The following is a 23,685-nucleotide window of genomic DNA, read 5'->3' on the forward strand; positions in this document are numbered from 1 at the left end:
ATAATATTCTTCCTCTTAGCCTGAAAGGGGAGAAAAAGGGAAGCAGCAGGAGTCTGTAAGCGGTCACTGGCGTCTTTCCGGTGGCGTCCCGCTCTGCCTCTTGGAACTAGTCTATTGTAGACGGTTTGTGGTGGCTGTCATTGCAAGTAATTGGGACGAAACAGCTGAGAGGCAGATGAATACGAGGGGTAACGATATTGTTGGTAACCTCCTCTTTTGGAGGGAAGTCTGCTCCCCCTAGTGCCTCGAAAGAGCAATTTACAATACTGAAGTGTGGCCAATGATTTAGCTGTTAGTGTTCATTTTAATTGTTTGCAGGGCTTCGTCAAAATGCTTGCCAAAAAAGGGATTCCCCCCAAAATGGTAGATCCAACATCTTGTTCTGGACCTCTAACATAAAAGAGGAGGCTTTGAGCCAGCCCTGCCTCCTTAACACAGCAGCTCCTGCAAGTTGTCTAAACGCAGTAGTGGTAATGTCCATGGCATAATCTATCACCTCCAATGATGTGTGTTTTACTTCCTGCAGGGCTTTTTTGACCTTTGTTTAGATGGCCTCCAGGAGCTGATCAAATATGGAGCAATATAAGGCCACATTTGGCAATCATATCTGAGAATGGCCAGGGAATTTTCTGCCCTTACCGTAAGAGCTGAACTGGATGAAAAGCGCTGTAGGAAACTGGTCTTTTGCGTATACACACACATGTACACACTTTTTGCCCCTTTTTTAGCCACTAGATGCTGATTTTTGAAAGTGCACTGAGGCCTGCTAACCAGACCTCAATGCCAGAGTTCCTTACCTAAAACAAGGTAAAATCTCTGCTACAATTGGCTATGCGCTTTAGCACCCCTGTAAGTCCCTAGTAAATGGCACTCCATGGTACCTAGGGCATGGGTACTAAAGAGGGTCCCTGAGGGCTGCAGCATATCTTATGCCACCCTAAGGGACCCACATACCAATTCCATACAGACTGCCATTGCAGGCTGCATGACATGGTGCAAACCATGAGTGCAAACCAAACATGACACTCCTGTCTGTCATGCCAAAATCACTGCATCTCCCCTACAGCAGGCCTTTGTGTCCTAAGGTGGAGTGCATTATATTTTATGTGGGGGCATATCTGCATGAGCAGATAAGCACCTGTGATGTCTAGTTCTATTGCTAGATATTGCCAGTGATCAAGGAAGCCATTTTAAAAGCATGTGTTGGACACTAGCGAACACTAGTTCTCCAGTTACATGATGGCTTCACTGAAAGTAGGGATGTTTGATATCAAACATATTGAATTAATGAACCCACACTGATTGAAGTGTTGGATTTGTTAATACATTTAGACAGAGGGCACCTTCGAGGTCCCCACTAAAAACCTACCACCCTTTGGTGTGTCGACTGACTGGGTGAGGGCCTTTGCTCTCAAGAGGTCAGAAACAAAGCCTGCTCGGGAAGAGAGTGTTCACACCTCCTCCCACAGGATGACCTGCTGATTAGCATTCCAAGTCAGGGAGCTTCAAAAAAGCCACTGCCTTTGAAATGAGCCTAGCTTTTCCCTCACCGGGGAGGAAGCTGACCCCCTTTGTCCAGAGCCCTTTGGCGCATGCATAGGTAGGAAAAGGATTAGTTACTTACCTGTAATCCTAGTTCTCATCCAGGGGTATACTCATCGTAGCCATAATCTATGAATAATCCCCACCCACGTGCGGGATCCCAGAGTATATAGAAAAAATATATATATATATATATATATATCACCTACTGGCGGTCGCCAGTAGGTAGTTATAGTTAGGACCACGTTTCCATAGGAAATCCGCAACATTCTATTTTGAAGAACTTTGGCGCCGGTCGACGAATCCTTGCGAATTTTTCAAAATAGGTGGGGCGCTACGCTCCGCTCCTACCCTGAAAGTCTCGGGGGGATTCGTCAAGCGGGGGCTGAGATAAAAGGGGGGTCCCAAAACGCGTTTTTCCCATGCATTTTTCCATAGGACCTTTAGACACAGCTACAGCCCGAACGGCTGAACAGAATTACTTGAAATTTGGCAGAGAGGTAGTCCTCAGGTCAAGGAAGTGCCTTTTGTAGGTTTGGTGTAAATCTGTTCAGTAGATTCTGAGAAAATAGCCTTTAAATCAATATATATATCTGAGCCAGCTTACGGTGCGCTTACCGTACGCGTACGGTGGCGTGCGCGAGCGCGATTCTGATTGGCCCTTAGATCTTAGTAAACATTCGAATCGGTCGAAACCAGGAAGCGGCGGCCGCCATTTTCTCTCTCGCACTCTGAGGGGGGAGCTGATAAACAAATGCCAAAAACATATAAAGGGGCTGTTTAGACAGCGCCCATGCACATAACCATGTTAGTTGAGTCTTCAAAGATCCCCCAAGGCAAAAAACTGTAATTTTTTATTTTTCGAAAATTTCGCCGATTTTACGCTTACCGTACGCGTACGGTAAATAATTATTAAAAAAAAAAAACCCCACTCTCTCCACCCCGTGTGCAAACGGTGGCCGAAGGCCACCATTTGTGCATGGCATATAAGAGCACAGCATTTCCCCAAAAAATTTCAACAGATTACCTATCACAAGGAAGCGCATAATATGTCCTCCATGTGCGCGAAGCGCATCGTGCGTACATGGCCCATCTAGCGTAACGTGGGCACGTGGTGCGCGTAGCGCACCGTGTGCCCACCGTGTGCGCACGGCACTAACTGCGTAAAGTGGGCGCGCGGTGCGCGAAGCGCACCGCGTGCTCACTGTGCGCGCACGGTACGAACTGCGTTAAGTGGGCGCGCACGCCACGAATGGCGTAAAGTAACTTAGCATTTAAAAAACCGTACAAATTCACTGAAAAAACTATATGTTCTAGTTAGCGGAAATTTTACTGATAAAAAACCAATGAAATTCCCCCGTTATAGTTAGTGCAGGAAACTATAACTCACGCGACCGCAATCTTCTGCTGATGACATATGTGTCTTTATGAAAAAAAAATATTTGTAATATATGTATAGCTAAAAATTTATGGAAGAAGACATGGGCAAATAAGTGTCTAAATACAGTATTAGCTCTCATTGGAGCAACAATTGGGCACCCTAACCACGGACGTCAGTCTCCTCCGGGATGACCACCGGAAGCTAGCCGATAGGGTTGCAGACAACGCCAAAGCAGTCGCTGACATCCAACCTATGGTGGACACACACCGGGACTCGATGCAAGCTTTGATGAGTCGCATGTCCACCATGGAAGAACGCGTTGATGACTTGGAGGGGCGGTCTCGGCGCTGCAACATCCGAGTCCTTGGGCTGCCGGAAGGAATCGAACGGGCCGATGCGGTGGAGTACATCGAAACCTGGACGAAATCGTTCACCCCTGATGAAGACCGCACAGCCTACTTCTCGGTTGAGCGGGCGCACCGCGTGCCAGCTCGTCGGCTGCGGCCGGGGGCCCCACCTCGCCCGATGCTGGCCAAGTTCCTCCATTTCAGGGACCGAGATGCGGTACTACGAGCGGCCAGGCAGGCGGGCCCACTACGCATCGAGAATAAAACCGTCATGATCTTTCCCGACTACTCCCGGGCGGTCCAACGCCAACGCGCGTCCTTTCTGGAGGTGAAACGGCGCCTTCGAGCTGAAAACGTACAGTACTCTCTCCTCTTCCCGGCCCGTCTGAAGATTATCCACGGCGGCGTTACACACTTCTTCACGGCGCCGGAGGAGGCGCACGACTGGGCAGACCAGAACTGTGCCGGGGCCCAGAGGGCTGGGCGCCCTGTCGAACAACGAGCAGCTGCGGGAGGACGCAGGAGGCAGCGCTCGCGGAAGAGACACCGCCCTGGTACCCCCGGGGGGCCGGCACGCACTCTGGGGTCGCCGGACTTGGAGCAGATCGTCCAGGAACGGCGCCAGGCCCTCAAAGCGGCGGCGGGCCTCTGCCCGGCCTCCCCGGCAACGGACTTGGAGCGGGCTCCTCATGTTTTCACGTAAGAAGAGGAGGAGGACAGTGAGGCGACACAGTCCGGGGTGGACTCGGGAGCCCTGCCCTCAGTCACCCCGCGGACGGCGGACGATCTGATATGACTGGCTCCGTGCGGAGGGCCGCACGTCCGCGGCCCGAGGTGATGCTCCCCGCCCCATGCAATTGCAAGCCCGGCGCTTCTGGCGTTATCCCTGCTGCCCGGGGCACTCTCTCCCCCCCTGAAGTGCCCACTTTTTCCCCCAGTGGCTAGCCATAGATCCTGCGCATAGCCCGCTTGTAGAGCTCAGGACGGACGCTAGCCGACCCCCCCCATTCCTAATAGGTTCATGCTCCCCTGCAACATGGGAGTTAGTTTGGACGTGTCGCGCTTGACGATCGGTCCCGTGTGTTGGGGCACGTTATGTTCGCCTCACCCTTGTTTCCCTTTCCCCTTTCACACACCCCTTCTGCACTGTGTCCCTGCCGCGCGCCGATGAGGTCATGCCGCTGCGCTGGATCCGTGGGGGTGGGATGGAGGGATTGGCACCGGGGGGGCCCTTGGGGGTCCCGGGGGACCAGTCCTGAGACGCACGCTAGGCACATGTCCTGATGGCGCAGGCTGGTAGAATTACATTCCTTACACTAAACGTGCGCGGCATGCACACAGCGCGCAAGCGGTACTCCGTCTACGCATACCTCAAGCGCCACCAGGCACAGATTGCACTCCTGCAAGAGACACACCTAGCGGCGGGGGAGGTGACAAAGCTGCGCAGGCGTTGGCGGGGGACCCTTTATGCCACGACTTACTCTGCATTCGCGCGCGGTGCCCTCATATGGGTGCGCCCGGGAATCCCCTTTCAGGAATTGTCACACGTAATAGATCCGGAGGGTCGCTATGTATTGTTACTTGGCCGGTTAGACGGCCAGACGATCTTGCTGGGCAGTATCTATGGGCCAAATGTAGACCAATCCAAACTCTGGGACGCACTCTCCCATCCCTTAAGCGCATACACGCAGGCACCATGGCTCCTGGGGGGCGATTATAATTGCGTACAAGACGTGAACCTGGACAGATCTCATCCGCCCCTCCCCTCTTCCCCCATTGTAACGCAGGCGAAACGGTTTACCACATGGATGAGTCATTGGTCCCTGGCGGATGCTTGGCGGCTTCGGAACCCAACCGCTAAACTTTACTCGTTCCACTCCAGGCCGCATGACCTTAGAGTGCGCCTGGATTGTTTCCTTGGTTCTCCCACCATCCTCCCTACTGTTCTGGACGCTGATTACCTGGGCAGAACTATCTCCGACCATGACGCCCACACGATCACACTGCAATGGCGCCCGCCGCACCCCCCGTCCCCGCCTGGCGCCTTCCCAGGGACAGTCTCGAGGACCCGGTCTTCCGGCAAACCTTAGCGGACCACATCAGTCACTATTTTAGGGAAAATACTGGCACCGCCAACACCCGAGCTTCAGAATGGGATGCTTTTAAGGTGGTAATGCGTGGCAATTGTATTCGTCATATTGCAGGGGTCCGGCGGGCTCTGGAGGGGGACATTCAGCGGACGGAAGGGGCGCTGGCCGCACTCACCAAGGAGACGGACCTTGCGAGGGCCGCGCCGGCTGCGTTAGCTAATGCTGAGACCGCGTACGCCACAGCGCTGGCAAGCATGCGTCGGTTTAACTTCGTGGCGTACGCAGCTAGGGCCCATACGGAGGGCGATCGGGCGGGCGCTCTGCTGGCGTGGCTCATAAAGCGGGATTCATGCCTCCCGACCATCACGGCCATACGGGACGTCCAGGGCACCCTGGTGTATTCGCAGGGGCAGATACTCAAGGCCTTCCAGGAGCATTACATGCGCCTGTACACTAGCCCCCGCCCCTCGGGGTCGGATGCCGCCCCGGCGGCCTTCCTGGATCGTATACAGCTTCCCCGCATAGACAGGGATACGCGGCTGGACCTCGACCGCCCTCTCAAAGCGGCAGAGATTCGGAGCGCCATGAAGGCGCTAGGCACCCACAAGGCCCCGGGTCTGGATGGCTTCCCCCTGGAATTTTATCAGACATTTGCGTCCCAGCTGGTCCCCCAGCTGGAATTGCAGTTCCAAGCGGCTCTGGACGTGGGAGTCCTGCCACACTCCATGCGCGAGTCCTTCATAGTATCCCTCCTCAAACCAGATAGAGACCCGCATCAACTAGGCTCTTACCGACCCATAACCCTATTGACGGCAGATTATAAAATCTACGGGAAGGCCCTGGCGGACAGGTATGCCACGATCCTCCCGCGGCTTGTCCACCCCGATCAGAATGGATTTGTGCCTGGCAGGCACACATCTTCGAACATCCGACGGCTGTTTCACGTGCAGGACCAGGTGCGGGAGCGGTTCCCTCGGGCAGCGTGTCTGGTGCTGGACCTCGAGAAGGCGTTCGACACGCTCTCTTGGGCTTACCTTTTTCAGGTCTTGCTCCGCGTGGGCGTCGGACCCCAACTGCTGGCCTACACTCGGCTCAGCTACACCTCGCCCAGTTCCAGAGTGCGTATAGGCCCTCTCATCTCGGACTCCTTCCCGATCCGGCGCGGTACTCGGCAGGGGTGCCCCCTCTCCCCCCTCCTATTCGCGTTAGCGATGGAGCCGCTGGCGGCCATGCTGCGAGGGGCGAGCGAGGAGTGGGGCATCCCGATCGGCAATTATACCCATGCAGTATCACTGTATGCCGACGACGTACTCATATATGTCCGGGACATTACGACCGACCTGACCCCAATATCAAGCATCCTGCATGATTTTGCAGAGGTGACGGGCCTTAGGGTGAATTGGGCCAAGTCCACTGTTTATCCCTTGACACCCATCGTGCCCCAGGGTCCGATACCAATCGGAGGCATAGCAGTCTCGTGGAGTCCCCAGGCGGTTCGATATCTCGGCGTTAAACTATATCATACGCCGCAAGATATCTATGAGGGGAATTACCGCACGCTGATGGGTAGTATTCGATCCTTAGTCCATTTCTGGAAGGATCTCCACTTGGCTGTTCCGGGAAAGATAGCCGTTGCGAAGATGATCCTGGTGCCGCGCCTGCTCTATCTCTTCTCCAATCTCCCGGTGGTACCCCCGAGATCCCTGTTCCGGGAATTGGATACCCTGCTCGGGACCCTTATCTGGGGCAACGGCCGCCGGCGGATAGCCCTGGCAAAACTGCAGCTGCCCCTTGATCAGGGCGGGTTGGCGGCTCCCTCATTCGAGGCGTATTTCCTCGCTGCCCAACTACAATGGGTGTGGCGTTGGACGGCAGGCAGGGCGCAAGAGGAGTTGTGCACGGAGACGGGGCGGATTCCGACCCCCGCGGTCCACCGTATGTTGCTGCCGGGCGCAGCACCGCCGGCATCCCGGCCCCTCCAAGTCATGACGGCGCGTGCCTGCTTGGCGCGTGTTCATCGACTCAGCCGGGGTATTCCCCTGTACTCCCCGCTGTTGCCGTTGGTGGGGCTACCTAGGGGTCGGGCGTACTACACGGAGCAAATGATGCGAGTGTGGACGGATTATGCGATCACAGAGGTGGGGATGTTGTTCTCTGGGGAGAGCCTGCAACCCTTCGAGGCACTGGTCGGGGACTTCGAGCTCCCTGGGGGCCAATTCCTGCGGCATAGGCAGCTTCTATTGGATTGCCGGAGGCAATGGGGAGGGATTGAAGCGGAGCCCCCTACACACCCGGTCATCCATGCGATGCTGCAGATGGGGCCCGGCCGCCATCTAGTCACGTGGATATATAAAGCGGTGAGGGCCCTGCGGAGCCCTACGTTGGCGACCCTTAGAGAACACTGGGAAGATGACTTTCAAAGGCCTCTGCACGATAGGGAATGGACAAGGGCTTTGGAATATACCAAGAAAGTGTCCCGTAATTACCGGTTTAAGAACATTCAGTTACATATCCTGTATAGGGCGTATCTAACCCCAGAAAAGTTGCAGAAATATTTCCCCGACGGGGTATTTGGATGCCCTAGATGCCTGGAGCCTGCTGCTTCGTTCAGGCACATGTTTTGGGACTGTCCGACACTCTACAGTTAATGGCACACGATTCACGCTACCCTAAAAACGGTCACAGGATTCCGGGACATGGACACATGGGAGGCGTGCGCGCTGGGAATTCATGACCGGCATAAGCAGCAGAAAGTGGAGAGGAGGTTTGCCTTCCTCATCTTGATCCTCGCTAAACGATGCATTGCCATGCATTGGAAGGCGCCGGGAGGGCCCCCTCTAGCGGCATGGGTGGGGGCTGTCAGGAAGTGGGGTAGAGCAGAGGAAACCACACTCAGAACGGAGGAAGCCCGTGGGATGCGCAAACACCCGATCTCAATGCCCTGGGCCATGTTAATGCACACATTCACGCAGGAAACAGAGGCTGCGGCGCACCCGAGACTGATAGACCCCCTGGGGGCGCCCGCAACACCGGAGTCCACCCCAGGTAGTGCACAGGCAGGCCAAGCTCCTGGGGTCTCGCAGAGGTTGTCCCCCCAGGCCCCACGACCAGAGTCCTCATAGGCCATTTTGGATGCTCCCGCCCCCCCTGCCCCCTCCTCACCTCCGCGTGCGCGATTACCCCGGTCCTTTCCCACACGATGGTCCAGCATATGAGCGCGCAGCTCCCAGTACTCCCGAAAGGCGACACAGTGCACCCTCCCTTTCCCCGGTTTCTCCGCCCCCAGTTAGTTCATGGTTACTTAATGGCTGCGCTTCTATAGCCCCAGCGTCGCCCCTCACAGGGGGTGTAGTCCTACTGCATGGCACCCCTGCGGCGAGGCGATTATGGCGCGCTCCAGTAGGGTGCACCCAGAGGCTGGACCCGGGCACACATCTGCAGCCCCACTCAGGACAGCGACGAACGGCTTGAGGGGCCAGAAGGCTGCACGATTGTATGGACTGTGCACGGGTGCACTTGAAATGTAAACCTATGTGATAATGGCGATATCGCCTGTGCCCGTGTGTTATACTATCTATAAATGCCAATAAAGAAAGTATTCAAAAAAAAAAAAAATACAGTATTAGCATCAGCAGAGGATTGCGGTCGCGTGAGTTATAGTTTCCTGCACTAACTATAACGGGGGAATTTCATTGGTTTTTTTATCAGTAAAATTTCCGCTAACTATAACATGTGTGAAACCTATGGTTTTTTCAGTGAATATATATATATACACACACACACACATATATATACACATACATACATATATACACACACACATATACATTTGTGAAAACATATACATGCAGCCTAAAATGTTTCCAACATGGCAAATATGCCGAAATTACATAGGCTTGCATTGTAAGTCAAATACCCTCCTAACCCATATGGAAAAGAGGACATGCACTGAATAATTGTCATATACTAATGCTTTATTGCCACAAGGAAAACTTCTAATTGCAGGCATTTGCCTGTAGGCTGCATTGCAGAGCAATAATGAAACAAAGACAAAAAACTGACACCTTGCCTTTAAGGCTTCCAAGGGCTAGGGTACCATGCCTTTAAGACCTGCAGGAGACCCTCTGCTCCCATCATGCACCACAGGTAACAGTTAGGTCAGTTCTTTTTGACGGTGTATGAAGTATAGACACCTGAGTAGAGGATGCAATTAATAGAGAACAACTCCTATAATGCTCGTCCGGGGAGGAGGGAGGGTCACTTATGACTATGATGAGTATACCCCTGGATGAGAACCTGATTGATGTGAAAATCCGAGACCACCTTAGGAAGGAAGCTTGGATGTGTACGTAGCACCACCCTATTGGCATGAAACACAGTATAAGGTTCCTTACAGCACAGCGCCTGAATCTCACTCACCCTGCGGGCTGAAGTGATGGCTACTAAAAAAGCAGCCTTCCAGGTCAAATACTGCAAAGACGCCTTATGAATAGGCTCGAAAGGAGCACCCATCAGTTTAGTGAGAACAATGTTAAGTTCCCAAGGCGGAGAAGGAGATCTCACTGGGGGATAAACCTTCCTTAGTCCCTCCAAAAAGTCCTTGACCACTGGCATTTAAAAAAATGAACCCTGGGTAGGAGACTTTCTGTAAGCTGTAATAGCCGCCAGGTGAACCCTGATAGAGGGATATTGTAGGCCTGACTTTGCCAAGTATAACAAGTAGGGAAGGATCACTTGCTCCTGACCCATAGTCAGATCAAAAGTGTTGTCCTTGCACCACAGTTAGAATCTCTTCCACTTGAAAGCATAAGATTTCCTGGTGGAGGGTCTCGTTGCTTCCTTCAGAATGGTCATACAGTCAGCAGAGAGGTCTAAGTGTCCGTACCGGATGACTTCAGGAGCCATGCAGTCAATCGCAGGGTTGGGATGAAATACTCTCCCCTCGTTCTTGGTCAGCAAGTCCGGGCGGCAGTGGAGCTTCGGACAGCTGCTGAAGGTCCGGATACCACCACTGGCGAGGCCACTCTGGTGCTATCAGGATCATTCTGGTGTTGGTCCTGTAAAACTTCTGTATGACCGCCGGGATCAGAGGGAGTGGCGGAAAAGCGTAAAGCAATGTCTGCGACCATCTGATCAAAAGTGCATTTCCCCGTGATCCTGGTTGTGGGAATCTGGATGCGAAGACGGGGCATTTTGTATTTGCCGCATCTGCGAACAGGTCGATGGCTGGCACTTCCCATTGCCGAAAAATGTCATTAGCGACTTCTTCGTTTAGCACCCAGTCGTGCGCTTCTACGAAGTTTCTGCTGAGAACATCTGCCTGCACGTTCAAGGTTCCTGGAAGGTGAACGGCTACGATCGTGAGACTCCTCACCAAAAGCCACTTCCATATGGTTTGGGACTCCAGAGACAGGACTCGTGACCTGGTGCCTACCTGCTTGTTCAGATAGTACATTGTTGTTGTGTTGTCTGTCTGAATGGAGCTGGACTGCAGGGACGGGTACAGAGACTTGAGAGCCAGATGAACTGCCCTTAGCTCCAAGAAGTTGATGTTATAACTTCTCTCTGTCTCGGACCAGAGACCTTGTACCTGAAGCTGGCCCATGTGGGCTACCCAACCCTGCAGTGAGGCATCTGTAACAGTCTGGGTCGGAGGGACCTGATGAAAAGGGTTCCCTTGCAGGAGATGTGAACGTTTCATCCACCATTTGATGGAGTCCCTGGCATCCTGAAGAAGAGAGACACGATCTTCCCAACGGCCTGACTGCTGTGTCCATTGATCTTCGAGGGACTGCTGTAGAGGCCGCATGTGAAGTCTGGCATTGGGCACAATGAAGATACATGAGGCCATCGATCCCAGCAGTGATTACACTGGTCTTGCTGTGGAATATATAGTGCTGAGAAGAGCGTGGCACTTGATCAGCATTGATTACAACCTCTCCTCCGAAGGACACACGCTTGCCCTTGCGGTGTTCAGGGATGCGCCCAGATAATGTATCTTCTGCGTAGGGTTGAGGACTGACTTCTTGTAGTTGACTTGCAACCCCAGGGAGTGAAGCAGGTTGAGACAGTAAGTGAGATGGCTCTGGAGTAGTGAAGGTGTGGAACTCTTTAGGAGCCAGTCGTCTAGGTAGGGATAGACGAAGGTTTTCCGCTTGCGGAGGAAAGCAGCTACCACCGCCATGCACTTGGAGAACATCCGGGGGGCAGATTTGAGCCTGAATGGAAGTACTCGGTACTGATAGTGCTGTTGAGACACCTGGAACCTGAGAAACTTGCGATGTTTCACTGAAACAAGAATGTGAGAGTAGGCATCCTACAGGTCGATGGCACACATCCAGTCTCCCTGGTGAAGATGTGGGGAAAATCTGGTGCAGGGCTAGCATCTGAAATTTCTCTTTCCTTATAAACCTGTTCAGCAGGCGCAGGTTGAGGATAGGTCTGTACTCTCTGGCTACTCCTCGTTTTTGGACCAGGAAGTACCGCGAGTATACCCCTTTGTTTCGGTGGTTAGGTGGGACCTCCTCTATGGCCTTCTTGGAGAGGAGGTTATACACTTCGTATTGTAACAGTAGATTGTGTTGATGAGGAAGACACTTCAATTGTGGGGCAAACTTGCGGGGAGGGGACTTGAACCTCAGCAATTAACCATGCTGCACAATATTCAGCACCCATCTGTCACTTGTTATGGTTTCCCACTCTTTCAGGTGAAAAACTATACTCCCTCCTACCGGAGTGGCGAACGGGTGTGGAGGAAGCAATGCCTCACTGTTTTGAAGGCTGCTTTGAGGAGGACTGCTGTTTATTGTTCCCCCTTCCTCTGCCAGGACGCTTCTGCTGGAATTGGGACCTCTGCTGGTTTTGGGAGGACCATTGAGGGGTTTGAAACCTCTGTTGGAAGGGTCGTTTGTCGTTCTGACGGAAGCGTTTACGAAACTCCTTCTGCTTTTCCAGTCCAACAGCTTTGACAAGGTCTCGCTGGTTCTTCATCTTTGTCATCTCATCAGCATGAGAACCAAATAAGGAGGAGCCGTTAAAAGGAAGGTTGAGGATCTTCTTCTGGGCATCCGGTTTAAGACCTGTGAGGCGCAACCACTCTGAGCGCCACAAACAGAAGCCATGAGAATAGCCGAGCGCGGCGAGATCCGAGGCGTCCGCCGCCGCGCTGATCTGGTTGGCTACTAAACCACCCTCCAGCAGGATCTCATGGAAGTCTTGTCACTCTTCTTTGGGAAGCTTGTCGGTAAACCTAGCCAAGCAGTCCCAAAGAGACCTGTCGTAGCGCCCAAGAAGGGCCGACACACTTGCAATCTTCATAGATGATGCAGAAGTATTGCACATCTTCCTGCCATAAGAGTCCATTTGCTTACTGTCCTTTTCTGGAGGAACTGAAGCTGATGAGGCTGCGGAGTGTGCTTTCCTAGCAGCTGCCACAATGACTGAATCCGCCGGAGGATCAGACCTGAGGAACAAGGGATCCTGGTCTGGAGCTTTATACTTCTTTGCGATCCTCGACGGAACTGACCCCACTGTGGCAGGGATGAGGAACGTGGCCATAGCTGGTTCTATAAAGCCTGGCAGCAGAGGTCTGGGTGCTGTACGATGGTGTAATGTCTCAAAAATAATTGATGTAGGGACCACAGGAGTGTACAAACTGATATTCAGCTTCTTAACTCCTCTGCCAAAAACATCAGAGAAAGTCCCAATGTCATCAATGGGAGAATCCCTTGAATGTGGAGTAGCTGAAAAGGTTTGCGAGTAGTCCCGAACAGAAGACATCGTGGAAGAAGACCAGTTGGATGACCTTCTGCACCTCCTCTTGTGTGAAGGTTCGTGGCGCGAGCTGTGACGACCCCTTGACCGTGAGCGGCATGTAGAAGGCGACTTTAGTCTCTTGGAAGGCGACTTTGAAGGATTTGCAGGGGCGCCTCGAACAGGGTCTCTTGAGGTTCTAGAGGGTGAGTATGTCCGAGAGTAATCAGAGCCCGGACTTCTGTGGTCAACTGTATCGACGCCCTGCAGCCACGAGGCGACAGACCATAAACCCTGTTTTCGCCACCTCTAGGAGATCTCACTGGAGAAATCTGCACAATATTCAGCCCTGGAGATGATGACTGGGCTCTTGACGTCAAACGGGATCTCGACGTTGATTTGTGCTGGACCTCCTCAGTGGCCTCTGCAGTTTTGTCTCTCGATGTCGAATGCCTCGACGTCAATAGCGTTTGTGTCACCTTTGCCGTTCATCTGTGCGGCGATTTGCTGTAGGAACGTCGTCCTCTCGACGTTGGTCTTGACGGCGACCGACCACGGCGATGGGGAGACCTTGACGTCGACCTCCCGTGACGCCTCGCTGACTTCGACCTCCTCGACGTCGACTGATGTGACTTCGATGACGCTCGACGTGTCCACGCGCAGCATGGTCTTTGCCGGTGAGTCTCGACGCTGACCCCCTCGAGGGTGGTGGAGAATGCCTCAACGTCGACGGAAGCCTCGACGTCGACGGGGCTTTAGCAGGTCTCTCTGGGCCCACAGCCTTCGAGCCCGAAGTGCTGTGCCTCGACGCCGACTTACTGGCATGCGGCGGTGATTCGACGTCTAGACTATGACTTGTCCCTCGACGCTGAAGAATACCTCTGCCTCTTCGACGGCGATGTCGACGGCGAACATTCAGTCACCTGCTTCTTCCTGGACTCAGGGGAGGTGGAACTACACCGTTTTCGGTGTTGCTTGCTTGAAGAGGGAGTTCTGAAGTCTCCATGTCCACCTCCCTGTTGGCTTTAATCCCTCTCCAGCTGGGCATGAAGCTTGATGCGTTCTCTGTCACGCAGAGTCCTTTTAGAAAACTTCTGGCCATGATAACACTGGTCAGGGGCGTGTGAAGTTGGAAGACACACAATACACACCGAGTGTGGGTCTGACACTGCCATTTTCACGACACAGGAAGGACATTTCCGAAATAAAACAGGCATTCTGACCGGAATTATTTTGGGGAAAAAACAAAAAAACAGTAGAACATACCTCTAGGGATAAGAAACGGTCAAATTTTCAAAGAAAATTTCAAATATATCACTTTCAGTCAAAAAACTGAAGAACTCAAACTCCAGGATGCTCACAGAAGGAGCCGGAAAAAAAGAACGGACCCAACTTTCCCCTGTGGTGCATGATGGGAGCAGAGGGTCTCCTGCAGGTCTTAAAGGCACGGTACCCTAACCCTTGGAAGGCTTAAAGGCAAAGTGTTTTTTTTTGTCTTTGTTTCATTATTGCTCTGCAATGCAGCCTACAGGCAAATGCCTGCAATTACAAGTTTTCCTTGTGGCAATAAACCATTGTTATATAACAATTATTCAGTGCATGTCCTCTTTTCCTTATGGGTTAAGAGGGTATTTGTCTTACAATGCAAACCTTTGAAATTTCGGCATTTTTGCCATGTTGGAAACATTTTAGGCTGCATGTATATGTTTTCACATATATATATATTCACTTAAAAAAACCATAGGTTTCACACATGTTATAGTTAGCTGGACATTTCACTCGTAAAAAACCAATGAAATTCCCCCGTTATAGTTAGTGCAGGCAACTATAACTCACGCGACCGCAATCCTCTGCTGATGACTTCAGATATTACATCACTGTATTTAGACACTTATTTACCCATGTCTTCTTCCATTAATCTTTAGCTATACATATATTACAAATATTTATTTTTCAGAAAGACATGTCATCAGTGATGTAATATCTGATGTCATCAGCAGAGGATTGCGGTCGCGTGAGTTATAGTTGCCTGCAGTAACTATAACAGGGGAATTTCATTGGTTTTTTTCGAGTGAAATGTCCAGCTAACTATAACATGTGTGAAACCTATGGTTTAAGTTAATTTGCAAGGTTTTTTTAAATGCTAATTCGTAACTATAACGTGTCTGAAACCTATGGTTTTTTCAGTGAATTTGTACGTTTTGTTAAATGCTAAGTTATGTATGAATAAATTTTTTTTTTCTTCAGGTTTTTCACCGTACGCGCACTGTGCAATTTTTTTTTTTTTAAATCGCGAGGTGCGCGCACGGTGCCCTTCGCGCGCCGTGCGCGCGCTGTGGGTGCTCGGTGCGCGCGCACCTCGCGATTTAAAAAAAAAACAATTTTTTTTTTCTCCCTTGGGGGTCCTTGTGTGACCCCCTGACCAAGGCTAGGGGGTCAGGAACTGTCCACTCTGCCCCCTTTTCACGTTCTCCACCTTTGTTTTTAACCCCCTCAGACTGCGAGAGACAAAATGGCAGCCGACACTTCGATTCCACCGATTCGAATGTTTACCGACATCTAACAACCAATCAGAATTGCGCTTGCGCACAGCAGGGTGCGCGCACAGTGCGAGCACGGTGTGCGCGTATAGATATTGATATGCTTTTAAATGCTATTTTCTCAGGAAATACTAAACAGATTTACACCAGACCTGCAAAAGGCACTTCCTTGACCTTATGGCTACCTCTCTGCCAAATTTCAAGTAATTCTGTTCGGCCGTTCGGGCTGTAGCTGCGTCTAAAGGTCCTATGGAAAAATGCATGGGGAAAACGCGTTTTGGGACCCCCCTTTTTTCTCGGGCCCCACTTGACGAATCACCCCGAGACTTTCAGGGTAGGAGCTGAACGGAGCACCCCATTAGTTTTGAAAATTTCGCGAGGATTCGTCAACCGGCGCCAAAGTTATTCAAAATAGAATTTTGAGATTTCCCATGAAAACTAGGTTGTAACTATAACTATCTACTGGCGACCGCCAGTAGAAATATATATATATATATATATATATATATATATATATATATATATATATATATATATATATATTACCTACTGGCGATAGCCAGTAGGTAGTTATAGTTAGGACCACGTTTCCATAGGAAAACCTCAACATTCTATTTTGAATAACTTTGGCGCCGGTCGACGAATCCTCGCAAATTTTTCAAAATAGGTGGGGCGCTACGCTCCGCTCCTACCCTGAAAGTCTCGGGGGGATCCGTCAAGCGGGGGCTGAGATAAAAGGGGGGTCCCAAAACGCGTTTTTCCCATGCATTTTTCCATAGGACCTTTAGAACGAGCTACAGCCCGAACAGCTGAACAGAATTACTCAAAATTTGGCAGAGAGGTAGTCCCTAGGTCAAGGAAGTGCCTTTTGTAGGTTTGGTGTAAATCTGTTCAGTAGATTCTGAGAAAATAGCCTTTAAATCAATATATATATCTGAGCCAGCTTACGGTACGCTTACCGTACGCTTACGGTAAGCGTACGGTGGCGTGCGCGAGCGCGATTCTGATTGGCTCTTAGATCTTAGTAAACATTCGAATCGGCCGAAACCAGGAAGCGGCGGCCGCCATTTTGTCTCTCGCACTGAGAGTGATTTTTAAAATATCAAGCCCAAAAACATGTAAAGGGGCTGTTTTGACAACTCCCTCCCACATAGTCATGTTGAGGGAGTCCCCAAACATCCCCCAAGTGCAAAAACGGTTTTATTTTTTTTTCGGCAATTTCGCGGGGTACGCTTACCGTACGCTTACCGTAAGCGTACGGTAAAAAAATAAAAATAAAAAAAACACTATCCACACTTACCCCACCCCCTGTGCTTTTGGTGGCCGAAGGCCACCAAAAGCACAGGGCTTATGTTAAGGGCAAAAAACACTATCCACACTTACCCCACCCCCTGTGCTTTTGGTGGCCGAAGGCCACCAAATGTACAGGGCTTATTATAAGGGAAAAAAACTTAGCATTTAAAAAACCGTACTAATTCACTGAAAAAACCATAGGTTTCACACACGTTATAGTTAGGAATTAGCATTTAAAAAACCTTGCAAATTCACTGAAAAAACCATAGGTTTCACACATGTTATAGTTAGCGGAAATTTTACTGATAAAAAACCAGTGAAATTCCCCCGTTATAGTTAGCGCAGGCAACTATAACTCACGCGACTGCAATCTTCTGCTGATGACATATGTGTCTTTATGAAAAAAATATATTTGTAATATATGTATAGCTAAAAATGTATGGAAGAAGACATGGGCAAATAAGTGTCTAAATACAGTATTAGCATCAGCAGAGGATTGCGGTCGCGTGAGTTATAGTTGCCTGCGCTAACTATAACGGGGGAATTTCACTGGTTTTTTATCAGTAAAATTTCCGCTAACTATAACATGTGTGAAACCTATGGTTTTTTCAGTGAATATATATATATATATATATATATATATATATATATATATATATATATATATATATATATATATATATATATATATATATATATATATATATATATCAATCAAAACACAAGGTGCCTGGAGAGAAAGAAGCCCACAAACAGGTAAGTTTGGCCAAAATTCTTTACTTGGAGGGAACAAGGAGGATGTAAAGTTCGCCAGCACAGGGGTGTCGTCCAAGCCGCCTGACGCGTTTCGTGATATTCACTTCTTCAGAGGCGATGGATTGGTTGAACGTGAGGCAAATCAAATTTCAGGCTTTTAAATGTCAGTTTCTTGCTCCGCCTCAGTGGGCGTGGTCACAGTTCGTGGCATGATGGTAGTTGCAGTGCCTTGTATTTCTACAGTGAGCTGACGTTGCCTCACATTAAAAATGTCAAATGAAGCCAACAGTGGGGGGTGCTGCAAACCAAATGTCCTCGTTGACGCTGAGTGTCTCCAAGTAATAGGCACCTGTCCCTTGAACAACGGCGTCGATTGGCGTCGCTGCAGGGGTGCAGAAACACCAGTGCTTCCTCCGCGGCTCAGGCGAGACCGCTAAACATCAAAACACAAGGTGCCTGGAGAGAAGGAAGCCCACAAACAGGTAAGTTTGGCCAAAATTCTTTACTTGGAGGGAACAAGGAGGATGTAAAGTTCGCCAGCACAGGGGTGTCGTCCAAGCCGCCTGACGCGTTTCGTGATATTCACTTCTTCAGAGGCGATGGATTGGTTGAACGTGAGGCAAATCAAATTTCAGGCTTTTAAATGTCAGTTTCTTGCTCCGCCTCAGTGGGCGTGGTCACAGTTCGTGGCATGATGGTAGTTGCAGTGCCTTGTATTTCTACAGTGAGCTGACGTTGCCTCACATTAAAAATGTCAAATGAAGCCAACAGTGGGGGGTGCTGCAAACCAAATGTCCTCGTTGACGCTGAGTGTCTCCAAGTAATAGGCACCTGTCCCTTGAACAACGGCGTCGATTGGCGTCGCTGCAGGGGTGCAGAAACACCAGTGCTTCCTCCGCGGCTCAGGCGAGACCGCTAAACATCAAAACACAAGGTGCCTGGAGAGAAGGAAGCCCACAAACAGGTAAGTTTGGCCAAAATTCTTTACTTGGAGGGAACAAGGAGGATGTAAAGTTCGCCAGCACAGGGGTGTCGTCCAAGCCGCCTGACGCGTTTCGTGATATTCACTTCTTCAGAGGCGATGGATTGGTTGAACGTGAGGCAAATCAAATTTCAGGCTTTTAAATGTCAGTTTCTTGCTCCGCCTCAGTGGGCGTGGTCACAGTTCGTGGCATGATGGTAGTTGCAGTGCCTTGTATTTCTACAGTGAGCTGACGTTGCCTCACATTAAAAATGTCAAAACAAGCCAACAGTGGGGGGTGCTGCAAACCAAATGTCCTCGTTGACGCTGAGTGTCTCCAAGTAATAGGCACCTGTCCCTTGAACAACGGCGTCGATTGGCGTCGCTGCAGGGGTGCAGAAACACCAGTGCTTCCTCCGCGGCTCAGGCGAGACCGCTAAACATCAAAACACAAGGTGCCTGGAGAGAAGGAAGCCCACAAACAGGTAAGTTTGGCCAAAATTCTTTACTTGGAGGGAACAAGGAGGATGTAAAGTTCGCCAGCACAGGGGTGCATGGGGAAAACGCGTTTTGGGACCCCCCTTTTTTCTCGGGCCCCACTTGACGAATCACCCCGAGACTTTCAGGGTAGGAGCTGAACGGAGCACCCCATTAGTTTTGAAAATTTCGCGAGGATTCGTCAACCGGCGCCAAAGTTATTCAAAATAGAATTTTGAGATTTCCCATGAAAACTAGGTTGTAACTATAACTATCTACTGGCGACCGCCAGTAGAATATATATATATATATATATATATATATATATATATATATATATATATATATACACACACACACACACACACACACACACACACACACATACTCCTGGATCCCGCACGCGGGGATTATTCATAGATTATGACTTTTGATGAGTATCCCCTGGATGAGAACTGGCTAGTCATGGAGGCGTGCAGACCCTTAGGCTAGTACCACCCCTAAGGTGGGCTACCTTATGTGGGCACGTTTCAGAGTTGGTCACCTTGATGATGGCAAATTTAGGGATTCTGGTACAGGGCTATGCCCACTTCCCACCAGAAGTGCTCATATAGAGGGCGTAGTGACCTCAGGGGTAAGTAGCCTATTGGCTGCAACCCATCACTCGCCTTAACGCACCTACATTGAGTAAATTCATGCTCTCAGATTATAGGAAGCGTTTAGAAAGCTTCCTATAATCGGAGAGCATGAATTGCAGGTTTATAACCAATGTAGAGGACATACACATAATTCGCTCTTGGAATTGGTCTTCAGGGGCATAATACCTTTACTCCTCAGTCACCCTCATCGCACTTGCAGTCCTGGCACTTGACATGCAGCTCCGATGGGCTGTGAGCAAGCACAAAGGCACACTAGAAACAGATGGCAGTGGTAAAAATTAATAGTTAGCACCTCTGTTATATTTGCAAGTATCAGATGACTAATGTAAGGGCTTACTCAATGAAAAACAATATGCCACCAATTAGTGTTACTCTGTATAGGGGAAAAAAACCTTTTCCATATACTTACATCATCAAAAATACAATTCAGAGCACAGCACCAAGATAGTTTAAAACCGACTCTGTTGTCAGTTTAATTTTAATTTAAACACACCAAGGAAAACAAAATGGACAATGATACAGTCCGCATGTAAACACAATGAGAAGTAAGGTCTTAATTAGTTGACACGTACGTAGAGCATAGACGCAGACAGCTGACATGTTTTTGCGTGTAGACGACTTTCTCAAGGCTTCAACTAACTGTTTTGTTTGTAATTTGTAAGTTCAGGACAGGTTCCAGTCCCCTTGATGTACTGGGGAATTTGGACAGTACAAACTTCAAGAGTATCCTAGGTACAGCGGATTTTGTTCCAGATTTAAAGGTTGCCTCTCAAATAGGAGTCAAACTGGTGAAAGCTAGGGTCTGTAGTACTCGTTACGATATATGTGAAAAAGATCCTGAGGCTCCATTAGTAGGGTAATGTGTCCATTGTTGGTGCGGGTCAGCCCATATCTGCAATGCTGCCGGCTCCCCGAGAGAAGGACTTTTTTCCGAGGGAAGCCGGCAGCATTGCAGATATGGACTGCCCCGCTCCAGCAATGGACACATTACCCTACTAATGGAGCCTCAGGATCTTTGTCTCGTCTATCGGAACGAGTACTACAGACCCAAGCTTTCACCAGTTTGACTCTTATTTGAGAGGAAACCTTTAAATCTGGAACAAAATCCACTGTACCTAGGATACTCTTGAAGCTTGTACTGTCCAAATTCCCCAGTACATCCAGGGGACTGGAACCTGTCCTGAACTTTCAAATTACAAATGAAACAGTTACAGTTGAAGCCTTGAGAAAGTCGTCTACATGCCGAAACATGTGTCGGCTGTCTGCGTCTACGCTTTACCTACGTGCCAACTAATTAAGAACTTATGATTGTGTTTACATGTGGACTGTATCATCTTGTCCATTTTGTTCTCCTTGGTGGGTTGCTTAAATTAAAATTAAACTGACAAAAGAGTCGGTTTTAAACTATCTTGGTGCTGTGCTCTGAATTGCATTTTTGATTACGCAACCACAAAGGGTCCATCCTCATCCGAATCTTCTCCCTCCAACAGGTGGGCTAGCAGCATTGGAGACATGTTTGGAGAGTTATGTGCAGGAATTAAATGTGTTAGTTTGTCTTGTTTTTGACTTTTTCCTCTCATCGACGAGGATGGCAGCAACAAAGTCAAAAGACGTGTCTTCCTTTGACGGAAGAGACAATCGTCGACGGAGGAATAGTTTTCAATGCTGTCGTGGACGAGGTCAGAGTAATCTTCAACTTAGACAGTCTAGGTGTATGGGTCATCGACAAGGATGGTGTCGTCGAGAAAGACGAAGTCATAGTCAGTGTTGGGATGGTGCTTGTGGTAGCTGTCGTACACGCCATAGTATTTTCTTGTTGACGGCCAGAATCTTGTTGACAGACGCTGGTCTACGATCTTTTAGTAGATGGAACAGACAGTTTCGTGAAGGACCAAGAGATTTTTGTAGGGGGTGTAGACTGTTCAGACCTAGTTTTCTCAAGTATTTTTGAGGAGACAAATTGTTCCTTTTTCTCTTTCTTCCTAGATGAAACCTCACCTTTCTGAGGACATTTTGAAAGACTGTGCCCTCTCTAAGACCCATTAGTGGCCCTTTTTTCAGGCTTTTTTAGGCTGCTCCAGAGAAGAAGGAGATGATCTCTCCTCCTTTTGCAACCGTCTTGAAGACGGTGAAGAGTCCTCATTGTAATCAGATACAGATTACTTCCTTGTTTTAAGTCTTCAAAGCCATATCAGCAGCCTCCCTTCACGGTCCTTCAGAGTTTTTGTAGAAAAGGTATGAGATACCTTACATTCTTTGACCCTATGCTCTGTATAAAGGCAATATATACAGTCTGGACGAGGATCATCTGACTGCAGTCTTTTCTTATCACTAGTAGAACAGGCCCGGAAAACCTTTTTTCTTTTCTTTATCCGACATGAAGCCAGAATTGAAGTCAAGAGATACAGACCAACTGTTATCAATGATGAAGCTGTATATCATCAGAGGAAAAAAAAAAAAAGGTGAGGAATTCCTTGGAGTAGAGTATAATAGGTATAACTGAGCAAATCTCAGTTGAGACTCCCTAGCACGATGTGCGGTAGAACATCTGATGGACTAGAGCTTCTCACAGGAGTGTTCTAGAGGGCAGGGCATGCTGATTGGTTCAAACCTAAGTTTGGTCTCTTTTTCAAAATTTCTAAGATAGGTTACAAGACTGAAGAGCCCGGGGCCTTTCTGGTTGACATTTACTATTGCATTGCTATTATAAGGTATCATGGGACTCCCACCTTGACGACAGGGAATGAATGATTCGAGCATGTCAATCTATGAAAGTACTAATACTGGAGTAAATGTAAGGCTTCCAGAAACACATGCATTTGAACTAATTCAGTTTATCTTTTTATGGTAAAGATTTTACACACCTGTGTAGTTACTGAAATGATAACTGTGCTTGTGGTTTTGTTGAGAAATATAATGAAATGCACTGCGCTTGGAAAAAGATGGAAAGTAATCTATTACACATTATAGTAACAAAAACAATCTTATAAAATGCTCAAAATATTAAAAACTTACTTTTTGCAAAGATGTCCACAGGAGACCCATCAGGCAACACCCATGGCCATCCCTTAAACTGCCATGCAGCACCTTGCACGAAAACCGCTACTACTCGATCCCTATACAGAAGTGGAAGAAGGTTCATAAACTATATAGCAGTCCAAGGTCATGAGAGCAACAACTCAAATAAAGCCAATGGTACAGATCTTGGATAGTTATGCACTTCAAATGTAAACACTAACTGTGCTGTCTAGAAACACTGACTTCAATTCCACAATTTAACACCCCACAAAGCGGTTGTTCATCTTCATGGATACTGAAGGGAATGAGAAATACACCCATTAACACACTGATAACCCCAATGAACAAGTGTACAGCTTTCTTAACATGAAGCAGGTAGGATTTGTATTCTGCACGTCTACAACTGGATTGGTCTCTGGCTGCTTAAGCACAATGAACTAAATACCAGGGTGTTGAAAGCTGGCTCTGTATATACTATACCCAAGTAAGGTATAGTGTGCACAGTGTCCAGTGGATCCCCAAAGGTATGCAGAAGTAAAAGTAGATAATACCTTACTCCCCATTTGTGGTAGTGTGGGTGAGCCGTAAGACTATCAGAGGGCAGTGTTAAGCATTTATTGTACACAGGCAATAAATTATGTCACACATCCAAAGATTGAACTCAGACCAATTTGTTAGTATAAAAAATATTATTTAGTTATATTTTATTTTCTAGAACCAGGCCTGGTACAGGCAAGTATAATACTTGCCAAGATTATGCAATGAATTTCAAGTTGAATGAAGTTTCTTCCTTCACAGGTAAGTCAACAGTCAAAATAACATTGTTACTTTGCAGATTACTGTGTACGTTACTTGTTAGATTACTTTTT

The 23,685-nt window shown here is 49.0% G+C and overlaps 1 protein-coding gene across 1 annotated transcript in view; it reads right to left on the reverse strand.

Annotated features, from left to right (window-relative positions):
* CDC73 (cell division cycle 73) overlaps window positions 1–23,685 on the reverse strand; it is a 674,568-nt gene that overhangs the window by 113,132 nt on the left and 537,751 nt on the right. Inside the window, exon 15 of the mRNA XM_085654791.1 lies at window positions 22,814–22,914. Coding sequence (XP_085510917.1) covers window positions 22,814–22,914 — 101 coding nt within the window. The remainder of the gene's footprint in view (window positions 1–22,813; window positions 22,915–23,685) is intronic.

This window comes from Triturus cristatus, chromosome 4_1 (genome assembly GCF_964204655.1).
Source record: "Triturus cristatus chromosome 4_1, aTriCri1.1, whole genome shotgun sequence".
NCBI lineage: Eukaryota > Metazoa > Chordata > Amphibia > Caudata > Salamandridae > Triturus > Triturus cristatus.